The sequence below is a fragment of the Ictidomys tridecemlineatus genome, chromosome 8 (assembly GCF_052094955.1).
Source record: "Ictidomys tridecemlineatus isolate mIctTri1 chromosome 8, mIctTri1.hap1, whole genome shotgun sequence".
Classification (NCBI taxonomy): Eukaryota; Metazoa; Chordata; class Mammalia; order Rodentia; family Sciuridae; genus Ictidomys; species Ictidomys tridecemlineatus.
This window is the reverse complement of record NC_135484.1, coordinates 94,155,888-94,171,141: the sequence shown is the minus strand read 5'-3', so window position 1 is coordinate 94,171,141 and position 15,254 is coordinate 94,155,888. Positions and strand designations below refer to the sequence as shown.

The following is a 15,254-nucleotide window of genomic DNA, read 5'->3' as shown; positions in this document are numbered from 1 at the left end:
ACTCCACTGAGAAATTAAACATCCTGCACACAGTCAAGAAAATAAAAATGAGAGTTATCAGTGATTAAATATCTGACAAACCCTAACTTTTAATTATTAACTTTAAAATTGTTTAAGGTAGATAAGTAAAAAGAAGAAAAATAAAAAAGCATTCCATAGAAGTATATATTGACAAAAATATTTTAAGACGTGAAAAACATACAAAGGGGTGAGAAAATTGTAAACTCATTATTGAAGAAAACAGCAAATAGAGACTTTTGCAAAATTAGAAACGTGACCACTAAAGTCTTGGGAAATATTCCAAATACTTTAAATTATGGTCCACATTTTGTTTGCTTCTGTTTCCCTGTCAACCTCATAGTGAAGCTATAATTATAGTTATTAGCAATTATGTACCTACACCCTACGGATTCCTTATCTGGAAGAAACCACATGCAAAAATATAGATGGGTCTCCTTGCAATCCATCTCAAAATTCTAACCACAGAAACCAAAGCAATTTAATGTTATTTTTTTCAATTTTTAAAAAATGCTACCTTTGCATGTAAAAACAATAAATTTCTTTGTATATAACATTTTAAAATTATATATGCTCATAAGGAGTGTTAGTTATTTCATATATGTAGATATGAAGGAAAAACACATAAGTATGTTTTCTTTATTGGCATTTGCTATGCCTGCTCCTACAACTAGCTTTTGCCACATGGACAGTGCAGAGCACCCACCACTCACATATAGACTGCCTTGAGAATGGTTTTGTGCCTGCAAAGTGCACAGAAAGCTGTCCTGCTGAAGAAGCCACGTGCTCCATAAATTGCATTTACAGTAAAATAAATAAATTTTAATTTGTGTCCTGGATATTTCATTTTCCTTAGTCTTTTGACTTCACTCTTGGTGAACCCATGCCCACAGAAAACAATTAAAATTGAACTCAGTAAAGGGACTTTGTTGAATCATTAACTGTAGTCAGAAAGCAGAAGTTTCTGTTTTTTCAACAAGGGTTATCAAGAACCCAAACAAATTTTCAATTATTCATGACAACTTTATTCAACTAGGGAATGATTCACATATTTGTGACTGATGGAATTAAATTAGTATTCAACTTTAGGATGACTTCTGAAGTTGAAAAACTAATAAAGAGATAATAGAATACTAAGTCAAATAAGCATCACTGAATCTAATGAAATTCAGAATCTAAATTAGTGCTGATGATGCACTTGAGTTAAGTACAGGATTTTTCTCCTGAGCATTCCCACTCTGGGCATATTATCCTTTTAACTGTACTTCGAAATTCCCTATACTGTGCTAGAATAAGTTATCCAAGTTTTTCTTCAAAGAACATGGCTTAAATTTGCATCAAGTTTCAACCCTCTGAAACAAATATTTAATAGCAACTTTTAAAAAACACAAATAAAAATAATAACCTTTTTCATCGAAAAGTGTTCTTGGAGATTGATTACTGGAAGCTGTGAAGGATGAGAAAATGGGTACAAAAGAAGGTAGAATATTGGGTAGCAAAGCACAGTTAGATAGAGGAACTAAGATTTAGTCTTCTAATGCAGAGTAAGGGGTGATACTTCACAATAATCTATTAGGCATTTTATGAATAACTATAAGAGATGAGCTTGAAGCCTCAAACACAAAGTAGTGATAAGGAGGTAGCAATGTTATTACCCTGATTTGATCAGTACATTACTGTATACATGCATTGAAATATCACATTCTACTGAATATGAGATATTAATCAAAAGATTTTTACAATCTTAAGGAAATGGAAATAACAACCTCAATTTGTTCATTACATATTACATCCATGTATTGAATTATCATGTTGTACCCCATAAATATGTACAACTAAAATAGTAATTAATAATAATCACCTAAAATAAATATTATTATTTATGAGAGATAAGAGATATATCACTAAAGATACATAGATGCATTACTAAAACCTATAAAGTTTATCAATAATTTGTAAGTTATATATGAATATATACCACTTAATAGATTTGCCTTAGGATTCAGCTTGGACATTCTTTCTTAATTTAGGGAACTAGTAAAAAGAATATCAGTGGGTACTTATATTGCAGTTAATCTTGATGGTCCATGTATTGTGTAAATCTCTGCTATCTAAATTTCACTTTCTATGAAATGTAGATGCTCAATGAAATAGCAAACCCAGTTCATGTTCTTAGCACAAAAGTGCCAAAGAAATATTTCAGAGCCTAGACAGATGATCTTCAAAGATCTGTCTTGGTCAGAATGAGGAACTAAGAAAGTCAACTGCACCAATCTAGGACTGCAGCAGTATTGTCTGTGGTGCAATATCCTTGGTAAAATGCTGCAGCACTTGCTTTTTCAATTTATAATAAAAGTAAGCAGCTTCATGGAGAAATTGGATCTACCTGCTCAATTAACCTAAGTCCTGTGATTTAAAAGCAGACATTCGAAAGCAGATAGACCACCAGATTTATAGTACCCTGATACTTTTTAATTAGAACTTTCTACTTTTGGTGTTTCATATATACCAAGAATAAATCTTTGAATTGCCTCTTTTGAAAGTCTTGTCCCTTATTAGCAAGGTTCAAATTCAATGGAAATTTCAAGTAAAAGCAAAAGAACACACACACACACACACACACACACACACATTCTAGAACTTTTCAGTCTGTAGTGATTGCCATTAGAGTGTAGCAGAAATGAAAGAGGAGAACAAATCTAGCATTTGAAAAATTGCTAACATTATTGGGAGCATTTTTAAAATAACATATGTAGTATTTTAAAATAATATATGTAGCACTTTACCTGTTGCTGCATAACTAACCATGCCAAACTTATTGGCCTACAATAACAACCATTTTATTATGATTATTATGTACATGGATTCTGTGGGTCAGAGGCTCAGATGGAGTGATATGGGTATATTGCCTGATCTAGATTTTTAGGACCATGGACAGGTGCACTTGAAAAGCTGATCATTGAAATGACTAAGTCCTAGAATCATCTAGAGAGTTGTTTATTTGCATGTGTGAAGCATAGACTGAGACTACGCAAAAGCTGAGCTACACCAGGAGTCTCCACCAATATTGTACATGTAATGTTGACTTTCCTTACAGGAGGCAGCATCAGATTTTCAGACTCCTTGCAAGGCATCTTTGAGTCCAAGAAAAAGTGATTCTTCACATGAAGACAAAAGTGTTAATCTCCCAATGCAGCCTCAGAATTCACAACTAAACACTTTCTCTGTACTTTCTTAGTTATAAGCAAGTCCCTGAAACTATCTAGATTCAAGGAGAAAGGAATTAAATTTCATTCATCTCTCCCTAGAAGAAATGCGAAAGAATTTGCAGCTTTTTAAAAAATTGTCACACAATATGAAATTCAAACTATTCCCAAAATATACTTGGCTCCTTTCTAAATTGGTTATATTTCATGTGAATTTTTATTATAATGTTTTGTGATGAACAGTAAAGGGCATAGTGGTAGAAAAGAACTCTATTATTAGAGTCGAAATTTCTGTTTTTATAATTCCATTTAATTAATAGTTCATTGTTTTAGTTAGCTTTTTCTGCTGCTGTGACTAAAGAACCTGGCTAGAACAACTATAGGGGAGGAAAAGTTTACTGAGTGCTCACATTTTCAGAGGTCTCAATGCAAAGATAACATACTCTCTTCCCCAGGGCTCATGGCAGAAGAGTGAGGCAGAAGGAAGCAGCTCACATGTTGATCAGAAAGTAGAGAGAGATCTCCACTTGTCAGATACAAATATACACCCCAAAGCAATGCTCCCAATGCCCACCTCTTCCAGCCACACCCTACCATTTAGATTACCACTCAGTTAATCCCTATGAGGGGATTAATTTACTGATTGGGTTAAGACTCTCACAACCCAGTCTTCTCCTCTGAACCTTCTTGCATTGTCTCACAAGTAAGCTTTTGGAGGACACTCAAATACAAACAGTAACATTCATTACATAAAAATTTCTTGCAATGAGATGGGAGAGGCTTTTATTTTGTGATTCCTTCATTTCATTCTTCTTGGGTGTAAATGATACAGCCCAAATAATAAATGACAGGTGACAATGGATTACAAAAACTACTATATTAGCAGTATTAAAAAAACCTTACTTGTATACAAACCATGGATTATGATGATGACATCAGGCCTCTCAAAATTTTCAAACAGTAGATCTAAATTATAATAATTACAATGGATTTTTCTAGGTGTGAATACAATCAGAATAGAGGAAATTAATGATTTAAGGTACTTTATCTTTTATTCACAATACATAAAACATAGCTACCTCATCATACTCTGTCACTGAAGCTTATGAAAAAATTAATCCAGGATAGATTTATGGCTTTTCTTTTTTTCATCCTAAAGTCATAGTACACCACAGTGAATAACAAATTAATCATACACAAAAATAATGAAGATGTTAATATGAAAAATCATATATCACAAATATGATGATAAATTTTACTCTTCAACTCAAACCGAATTCTTACAATTATTTGATCACTCAGAGTCTAAATATGTCATATTTTGAAATAATTTATTGCTTCGACATTGAAACACTAGTTTCATTGTGTCCCTATGAAATATGTACATGCAATGTTCCTTATTACATATGCTACATTTCAGGTGGGACATTTGAGTCTGTTAAGTTCAGAACTCATATCAGAGAAACACAAGAATGCAGGGAGTAAAACAAAATAAAACTCTACCAATCTGTAATTTATGATACTCTCCTTTTTCACAATCTCAAATGGTAGTTAAGCAAAAGCTTAAGCTTATTCTTCTATCTCTGCTGGAAATCAAGATGAGCTAGGAATTCTTTTACACTTTTGTGTACTTACCTTTTGGTAAGTTGAGAAATAAATATGATTAATCTACTCTGCAGTTTATGAGGGGCATAGCTCAGATTAAAGTGCAAGTTCTTGATCTCTTGATTTTTACAGGATTACAAATTGCTTTGGTGTTCAGGATATTAAAGAGCTGAAACAGGAGTCTATGTAACTAGTCACAGCCTGATTGACAAGCAATGAGCAATGACTTTGGCCCTTCAGGATTTGAGAGACTATGGGACTGTTTGATGTTACACAGAGCACAGAAGCCAAAAGAGAGAAGGCTGGATGGTGTGGGGTTCACACCAACAATGCCCACCAGGCAGTCACATCTCTTTGAAGGATTTTAGTTGATTTTATTGTTGATGAAAATCAATCTTGCCATGAAATCAGAAAGGATTTACTAAAGTAGCCATCACCAAATACAGAAGATACATTATGAAACAGACTCTGTACTTGTTATTAGCACATCAAAGACAGAAAAGCTTGCCTTGAGAATTATCATGAGTTTTCAGATAAAACTCCACCCAAAACCACTTTCCTTTTAACATGTTAATCACTAGCATGCTTTGAGACCACATTCCATAATCTCTACCATTTAGGGACAATGACTAAATCTGTAAGAAATCTGTGTTTACATGTTCCTGTTTTCTCCCTGTGGGTGTGGGCTGCCACTGTGTCTCTCTGACCTCTTTCTCCTAGATAATGTTTGTTCCTCACCCTCTCCAAATATAAGCTTGTAGAACCATTGCTTCCTCTGTTCTCCCTCACCAATCTTTGCCATCAGCATGACTAAAAATAGCAGCACTCAGTATTAGGCTACAGTAAGTTACTCTGAAGACTGCTCAGAAGCAACTGCTAGAGGTGGCACCAGCTGCATAGTTATTTCAAACCAGCTGGCCATATGGTATGTATAGGAAGGAATTAGACTTCAAAGAAGTTTCTAAAATGTCAGTTAATTTCCTGAGGTATTTCAAAACATCGCAAATATACTGTATATTTCATTTTCTGCATTTCTCTAAGAGTATCTTTTATCCTTGCAATATAAAACTTATCTTTTATTCACGCATTCCTGGATAGTTTTAGGTAGAAGGCAAGTCATGTATCTTGGGATCTGACCCATGATCATATGGTAGGAGTTTACTACTGGTATTACCTTGGATATTACTAATTTTATTTTGCTTTGGATTTTGTTTACTTCCTTGCTTATAGAGGTATTAATTAGGTGTGTATTAAACAAAAAAGTAATGTTTCCCCATCACCGCCAAGAACAAAATAACACTAACTAAAATGTGAAATCTGTTGAGTCTTCTTATTACACTGGAGCAATTTTTACTTTATGCAGCTAATTTTATAATGATCTGGGAATAAATTTTAAAATTTAAAAATTTTTTTCTAAGGGTTAAAAGTCTTATTAGATCTATAACAATGAACCTAAATGAATTTGTCATTCTATCCCCTTATTAATCCAAATGATTAATAATACTTCATTTACTATTTTTAAGGAAAATGTTAAACAGGTCAGGGACACTGAGTAAATTACAAGCTTTGTGAAGGCTTGAGTCAGATTTAAAATTTTTTATAGAGCATAATTTTAAATCTACTCTTCAGCACATAGAAGATGTAGAATAAATAATTTTGATTTAGTTATTTTTTCTTTGACTTGAACTACTATCCAAATATTTCCTTTTATCATGAGATAAAGATCAAGTTTAATATATACACTGGTGAGCACATTAACAGCATCTGCAACATGGGAAAAATGTACATTATCATTTCTGCACAAAGATAAAGCCAACAAACTTATTAAGTGATATTTTCTGAATAGTCACCTGGTTGTAGGAGCACAGAGGAGATGGCTAACCTGGACTTTTAAGTACATAAGGAGTGCCTCCTCATTACTTCCCTCGGGTGCCTTTCTTGAACAAAATGTGTGAAAATCAGATCAGGTACATGCTGATCTCCTTAAATGCCTGCTGATATCAACTTAAGATAAATATAGTTCATCTATCTTTGTACAGTCAAACCTCCTTGGGAGGCACTGACTAAAGTTTGGTTGAGGAGATAGTTTTCATTAAGGAGAGAGTTTTCATTAAGGAAATAGTTTTCATTAACATCACAAATATACTGTGTATTTCGTTTTCTACGTTTCTCTAAAAATATCTTTTATCCTTGAAATATAAAACTTACATACTAGCATGTGTGTGTGTGTATGCATGTGCACAAAGGATGTTGCAATGCCTGTTGGCATTCACATTGACATTTTAAGAAGGTAAATATTTAAACCCATATTCTATAGCTTAAGGAAAGATTGGAAGCTGGAAAATAAATTTCAGGTTCTGAAGCACATGTTATGAGATCCTGAAAGGAAGAACGAAAGAAGACAGAGACTTGCAGGTCTCAGAGAGGAGGAAGATGCAGTCACAGGGACAGATAGGAACAATGGAGAATGAATAGAGGACAAGCAGTGAATGTAAATAACTTTTCAGCAAGTTTGCTATAAAGGTGAGCTAAGAAATCAGGTGGCAGTGAATGGGGAATAAATATATTTTGCTGTAGTTACTAAACAGTTAACATAATAGCTATGCATGTGGTAATAGATAAAGGTATAGGTTTTTCCCTTGAGAACCTTCATACTTGGCATCATTTCTCTCATTTCTGTCTGTGATTGTTGGTTCTTTTTATCTAGTCTTCTACTTGATCACTGATTCAACATACTGCTCCCACCATCTTTAACCTCTTTTCCCTCCCCCCATTTTCCTTTAATCCATAAAAATTACCAATGCCTCAAAGTACAAGATGTATTCCCTTATTTACTATCTGTCTCTCTCACTCTAACAGGGGAAAAAAAACAATCATTTAAACTAGAACTATGCTCAGTAAATCCTATTTCAATTAATTCATGAATATATATATATATGTGTGTATATATATATATATGTACCTGTTTATATGATTATGTATGTATACATTTACAAACACACATACACACTTTCAATATAGAATCAGATGGATTTTATTTACTTGTTAGAAAACAAAATTCATGTAAGATCTTCCTCTCTGTTTAGTCTCATTACAGAGAGGCAAAATAGCAGCATAGTAATCAATAATTTACCAAAGATTTATCTTTATCTTAATCAAGTGTTTACTAAGGTAGGAAAAAAATATATATGTATGTGTGTGTGTGTGTGTGTGTGTGTGTGTGTATATATATATACATATATATATATGCCTGGCTGTGTATCTAATACTGTTGGCAGTTAAGGCCTAATCTGAGTTTGAGAAAATGCATTTTATATTATGATATATTATTTTTATCACTACTAAATATTTTTATTTTATTTAATTTTGTAAAGAGATATGAAAACACTCAAAGTAGAGGCAAACATGATGGATCACCAAGAAAGTAATAAGAAACAGGATCCTAAGTAACAGGTAATATTAGTAAATTAAACCTAATGGAAACTTAATAGAAGGAAATTTGTTTTCTATTGGATTTCCATGCACTTGTGCTGGTATCTAACAGGCTCATAGGGAAAAGGGAATCCAATTTAAAAATTTATGAACAGCAAAAAATGTCCAAATATGTAGGGATGAAAACATATTACCTGTTTTAGAAGACAGGGAGATACTACCTGAAGATTCATATAAAAATTGGACTAGAACATTTCTCCAGCCTACAGAAGCTTACAGTTTAGTGAGATAAACAGATTATTCAGTAAAATACATTAAGCGGTGAAAAAGTATGTAACTTATTGTAGGAATTCAGGAAAATTCTGCTGGAGAGACAAAGACTGATAAACATATTAAAGCATGTGTAAGGGCACAAAGCACACAGTGTGTGTGTGTGTGTGTGTGTGTGTGTGTGTGTGTGTGTGTGTGTGTGTACACTCCTGAAGCATTTTGTATAAATATCAAGAACAATATTAAACAATATATAAAAGCATAGAGATTATCATGTGACTTTTTATCTCATATGCAAAGAAAATCTAAATCAATTTGGAGCAGAGGAGCAAGCTTATCTCATGACCTGATGTTTTTGTTTTCAATTACTTGTAATTATTTACCAAAGATTTATCTATTTCTTCTAAATGCAGCCTGAGAAATTATAGGTAGCATTGGCAAAAATGCATTCATTTCTGAAATTACACAGTATAGAATGACCACAGTAATAGAAATGCCCATTTTCATTTATACAGTGGACTATCAAGCCATTCTAAAATAGTACCCATGTAGGGTATCTTGCTCAAACTCTAAATACTTATCACAATAACATTTTCTGCACAGTATATTATTTACCAAGTTTGGTAGTATTTCCTACTATAAATTCCTTCACTTAAAATGTCTCATTAATAGTTTGAAGAAGGATCTCCTAAATAGTTTTTAAGTATTCCTGTAGTCAGACATGTGTTTGAACATTTCATTTTTCATAATAACATATCAAACCATAAAATTAGAATATCATCAAATGATATTACTATACCAATCCACTACTTCCCAACAAATTTTCAAAGATACTTTATAATAAATTTCTACAAATAGTAATTTCTCCCAAACACAATTTTCACACACAGAAATTGCTATCACTTTATAAAATAGGAAATGATGTAGTTCAGATGTGAAATAAATGATTTCAAACATTAAACTGGATATATTTCTTGGCTTATTATTATTTTGGGGGTGAGGTGTTTAATATCACCGAAACATTTCAAGAAATAACCAGGATTCTCTTAGATTTGCAGATAAGTATTTGAAATTGCTTCAGGTAAGAGGATCAAAGTGAAATAGAGCAGCAAGATAAAATGAGAGAAAGATACAATGGGTGTGATTAGGTGATATGATTGAAGAAAGAAAAGAGATCCAGCTAGGGAATTAAAGGAAATGAACACAGACATAGAAATATTCTATAGAGGATGTAAAATGTGAAAAGATTTGATAGCAGCCTACACAACATAATAAAGGGGATGAAAATGCAGAATATATGTTTTGTAAAGAGGGGAGGTGATGATTGATTTTTATGAAAATAAAAGAGACATCAGATCATGCAACTGAGTGATTCCAGAAGAGAAAAATCATAGCGAATGTTGGAAAGGCACTTCAGATGAGCTTATAAATATGATCATCCGTGTAACAGGTAACTCCTGCATGTGTTAAACATTAAAGTCAAGATCAGTACCTTTGCTTTATCTCTCATCGATCCTTTGCCCAGGATAGACATTTTAGCACCTGTTTCTTCTTGTAGCCTCTTCAAGGAGTTTCCTCTTGGTCCAAGCAATTTCCCCACAAAATTGAACTAGGAAACAAAATCAACAGAATGTCTGTTTTAGGGTAGAGTAAAAGGATGATTTGCACCAAGAATAACTGAAGGGTTACATGTTTTTCAAACTTTATAATTGGGAAGAGTTAGGCCATCCAGAGATGTAAAACTTTTTCAGACTCCTAAGACCCACTTAAAAAGGGATACCTATTCCTAGAGAAATGCCAATATCAATACTACATTAAACAGTATACTTACCCAATGGAATAATTACATCACAATTTATGGAAAGAAATTTAGATGTAAAATTCTAAAGGAAGATTTTTCTCTCCAATTACATTATCAACTAAATTATTTTAACCTAAGACCATGCACTTTCAAAATTGCAAAAGTTAATATTTAAAATTTATTTGTAAAATAAATTGGAAAGTTTATATTGTTAAACTTTGTTAATGTCAATAATATTATATAACAAATGTCATGACTGGGAAGAAAAGCACTCAATTTTTCTTCAATCTTATATTCTCTGTTTTAGAGTTGCTCTTAGGATCAGCAAATAAAAGATGTGAATATATAAATTTAAAAAGAGTAAAGTAGAATACACACACACACACACATACACACACACACATTTGTATAAGTGAAAAATTGTGGGACAATTTGCTTATTCTTCCTAAAACGTGGATAAAACAGGCACATTAAGAGCAATTCTCACTTTGCATCTCAACTACTTAAAAAATTATCAATTCAAATGTCCCAGATTGCCATACATGCTATAATTAATTAATTTAAAAACACAAGTAGATTAAAATGCACAGGAAAGTAAGTTTGAGCATAAAGAAGAAACATAAATAGAATTAAGTGATTGTTAAGTCAGCATATTTCCATTTCTTAAAGCCATGATTCCCAGAAAGAAATTTGTCATATAAAATAATTTCCTGAGACCTGGGGTTTGGAGAAACAATGGGAAGGGGAGCATAGGAAATAGCTGCTAACAGACAGAATTTCTCTTTTAGATAAGATGAAGTTATTTTAAAATTGATCCTGGTGCACTTTGTCAATGAATTTTGCACAACTTTATGAATGAATTAAAAAACAATGGATTATATATTTTGGTGGGTACATATATGGTATGTGGATTATATTACAGTAAAGAGATATTTAAATATATATCATTAAAATATTTTAAAAACAAATACATCCTATCGTAAAAAGTGAAATCCTACCTAAGCTCATGTTAAAAAGAAGGATATTTACTCTTAACACATTGATTCAATATTGCACAGGAGTTTTATTTGTTGTATGTGTACATAAACAGATAAATAGTATAGTTTAATACCCAGAAAAATTAACCATAGATTATCAATTTTCAACAAACAAGGCAAAGGAAGAAAAATTGAAATGTCAACAAATGGTGCTAAAAAATTATATATGTATATGAAAAAGAGAAGAAAAGAAAGAAAGAGACAGAAAACAAAATTAGAAAAAACAACCATGGAAATATCTTTTATACCTTACTTTACATTTAGGCAAATAGGCAAATCTTACCTTAAGATTTTTTTTGGGGGGAAAGGGGCAGTATTGGGGATTGAACCCAGGGGTGCTTTACTGCTGAGCTAAATTCCCTGCAACACTCCTTTTTAATTTTCAAACAGGAGTCTCACTAAGTTGCTGAGGATGTCCTCAAACCTGTGAACCTCCTCCTTCAACCTCCAGAGTCACAGTGATTAATAACTGGACCCCTGCATCTTGTAATTATTTTCAGCTTGACCATAGATCTAAATGTAAAAGCTAAAATGATAAAGATTCTAGGAAGAAAGCATGAAGAAATACTTATTGTAAACTTAAATTAGGGAAATATTACTTAATTGGTAAGCAAAAACACACATACACAAACATACACACAAACACAAACACAAACCTGCTATTCCAGAAATCCATTAAAAATTGAATACAGAAGTCATAGATGGGGGGAGTAATATTCCCCTTACATGCATCTAATAAATTACTAGTACAGAAAAATCTGTAATAAATTCCAACAATCAATAAAAACGCACATACATACGATCCATACTGTCTGAAATTAAAACAAGACTATAGCCAAATGATGACAGAAATGTGGAATTATGGGAAGAATCACTGTTACAAGATACAAGTACCTTGGAAATAAATTGGGCAGTTATTCATGGAGTTAAATGTAAAGGTCCATTATTACCCAGGAATTCTACTTTTCAGTATTTATCCAAGATATATAAATATGTTTACAAAATAACATCTACAAGAATGTTGACGAAATTTTATTCACAACCAAAACTAAACCAGAAATACACAAATGTTCATCTTAGGTGAACTAAGGAATTTATACATAACTAGAAAAGAAATTAGTCCCTGGATGACATGACATGTATGTATCTCACACATACTTGAGAGAAAAATAAAAAGCAGATTCAAGAGTATATCATGTTAGATAATATTATGCAAAATTTTAGTGGCAAGAGTAATATAAGCTATTAGAATTCACAACAGTGGTTGCCTCTTGAGAATAGAAGGCTGGAGTGGAACTGGCTTGAGAGCATCATGAGAACCCATGCGGGGGAAAGGAATTGTTTTGTTTTGTTGGAGATGTAAGTTACACTTTCCCTAAAACTCATCAAGTTGCACTCTTAAGATTTGTGTAATTCCTCACATATAAATAGTATTTCAATTAAAAGTAGAGAAAAGGGAATTAGGAGGCTGACAAGCCACATAAATACTTTAAAAACTAAGATCCTGGTGAAATGTACTACCAGAAAATACCAGTCCCACAAGCTGTACAGAGGAATCTGGTGAGGTTTATAGAAAATATATTATTCTTAACTATGTGGACTATTTCTGAAAAATAAATGGGAAATATTCCCTAACTCATTTTAGCAGGCGAGTATAACCCTGATACCAAACAAAACTAAATCAGAAAAGGAAATTTATAAGCTAAAGCCACTCATAAAACACAGTGAAAACATCCACGTCAACAAAATCGAAGTATAACTGAGATTTTTTGGACATCCAAAGAATGCATCACAACTGAAATATGTTTATCATAGATACCCCAAATAGTTTAGGATTTATAACCACTAATTGTAATTTGCTCATTAAAAATATAATGTAGAAAAAGTGCAAATTACGTTTTTAGAGAAAAATAATTTGATAAAAATTCAAATTTAATCATAGAAACATCATCTGAACAAAAAATAAAACTTCCTCAACTTACATAAGATTTTTACTCAATATGAAAAAAATTAGTGGGATATAATGGTAAAACAATATTGGAACAAAGGTATAAGTACATTCTTGGTATCTTATGCAAGCTCAAAGATAAAAGCAATTGAAGAAGGCAAACTTAGAAAAATCAAAAAGAAAAATATAGTTTATACAATTATATATATATACACACACACACACAGAGACAGAAAGCTTATTTTCAAGGATTTTATTAGTAAGAAAGCTTAGTAAGTTTTCTTACAAAAATCAATATAAAAATCAATTATATATTTGCATTCCAGTATCATATAATTAGACAATAGTTTTCAAAAGAGACATTATTTATAATAGCAACAAAAGTAACCCCCAGATATTCTAGGAACAAATTTGTGTATGTTCAAATCCTTTGAAAAACATGTGAAATACACTCCTAAAGACATCGTATACATACAATTTTAGAAAGATCATGTTTATAAGATACTAAATTCATGATTGTTACAGCAGCGATAAGAAATTAATATGCTAAGAAAGGAAGATCTACCGAATGCATAATCTGACTATATATGATAAAAAAAATCACTTGATCACAAAAATCTAAATTCTGGTACATTCTTCATCACTGAAATAGAAATAGGGAAAGTACAACTTCATTAGAAATTAGACAAAAATCAAACCAAAGATCATCTTAGACACAGTTTGATGATAAAAATGAAGACAGATACAAAGCATTGGTCAGAATGTGACTCCATGGGTATTTACACACTCTACTTCTTGGAATATAAATGGATACAACAATTTTGGCATTATTTGGTAAATTTGTAAATGCATTTAACCTATATCTCAGCAATGGGGGGAAATGACAATCAGCTCAAGAATAGTGCTCTGTAAACCTGAAAGCATGATCAATATTGCTGACTATGTGTCCCAACTGTTTCCCAAATCCATTTCCATGTACACTTCCCTTTATTTTGGACTTTGTCAGTGTTAAAAAGTTGTATGTGATTTGGAAGGTGAACATGAATCGGTGCCCACTATTATTGACAAGTCCTGAATAAATCAGACAGGAGCTCCAATGACATGGAGGCAGAAGCCTCAGAGACCTGTCCACAAGCTCCCAGTTCAAGAACTCTGCAATCTTTCAGACTTTACCCAAATTCCTGCTTTGTGTTCATGATCAGCTTCAAAAAGTTTTGTGGTGCTCTGTCTGGTTTTCTATCCTGAGATCTCACCTCTGTACTGCCTATTAATGACAACTTTCCTGAGGTCCCTTCTCTCATCTCTTCCACCTGTTATATTGTCACTGAATTATAACTTGTAACCATTATATAGAGAGAATGGCTTCTGTATAGCTGTCAGAATCCTGACTTGTACAGATGGCTAAGTTAAGTAGATAATTAAATACCAATAAATTTGAATTATCCATGCTATATGAGATATCATTAATAAATACAAGAAATAAAGTTTTGAGTGAAAAATTCAATCTTTAGATGTATGCCACTGTTTGTGTAAAACTCAAAATAAATGAAATTAAACACCATGAATACGTGAATTTGTACTATCTTTATTCTCCAAATAACAGGGATAGTAAACACAAAATTCAGGATCTTATTAATCCTGAGAATGGGAAGTAGGAGATGTTGTCCAAGGGAAACACAGGTAATAGTAAAAAAAAAAAAAAAAAGGTATTGTTTTAGACTTTAACTTATGGGTTCAAGGATACTCATTTATTTTCTTTTACATTCTATATGAAAGTTACACATATTCTCTTGAATGTAATAAATATTTCATAATGGTTATAAGAAATTGTATTTTAAAAAGTGCAGTGGTATAAAATTTGACTGGATTTCTCCTTAATTCTCTGTTATAGAACTTTCTTTTCCTTTTATTGATGATAATAAAACCTCTAACTCAAA

At 32.2% G+C, this 15,254-nt stretch overlaps 1 protein-coding gene across 20 annotated transcripts in view; it reads right to left on the bottom strand.

Annotated features, from left to right (window-relative positions):
- The window catches only part of Khdrbs2 (KH RNA binding domain containing, signal transduction associated 2), a 586,688-nt gene that overhangs the window by 369,887 nt on the left and 201,547 nt on the right, over positions 1 to 15,254 (bottom strand). For all 20 annotated transcript variants that reach the window (XR_013425076.1, XR_013425077.1, XR_013425079.1 and 17 more), the window contains exon 3: positions 10,024 to 10,140. Coding sequence is in view for 3 of the 20 variants with exons in the window: in XM_078019828.1 (XP_077875954.1) it covers positions 10,024 to 10,140 (117 nt within the window). In the remaining 17 variants the exon portion in view is untranslated. The remainder of the gene's footprint in view (positions 1 to 10,023; positions 10,141 to 15,254) is intronic.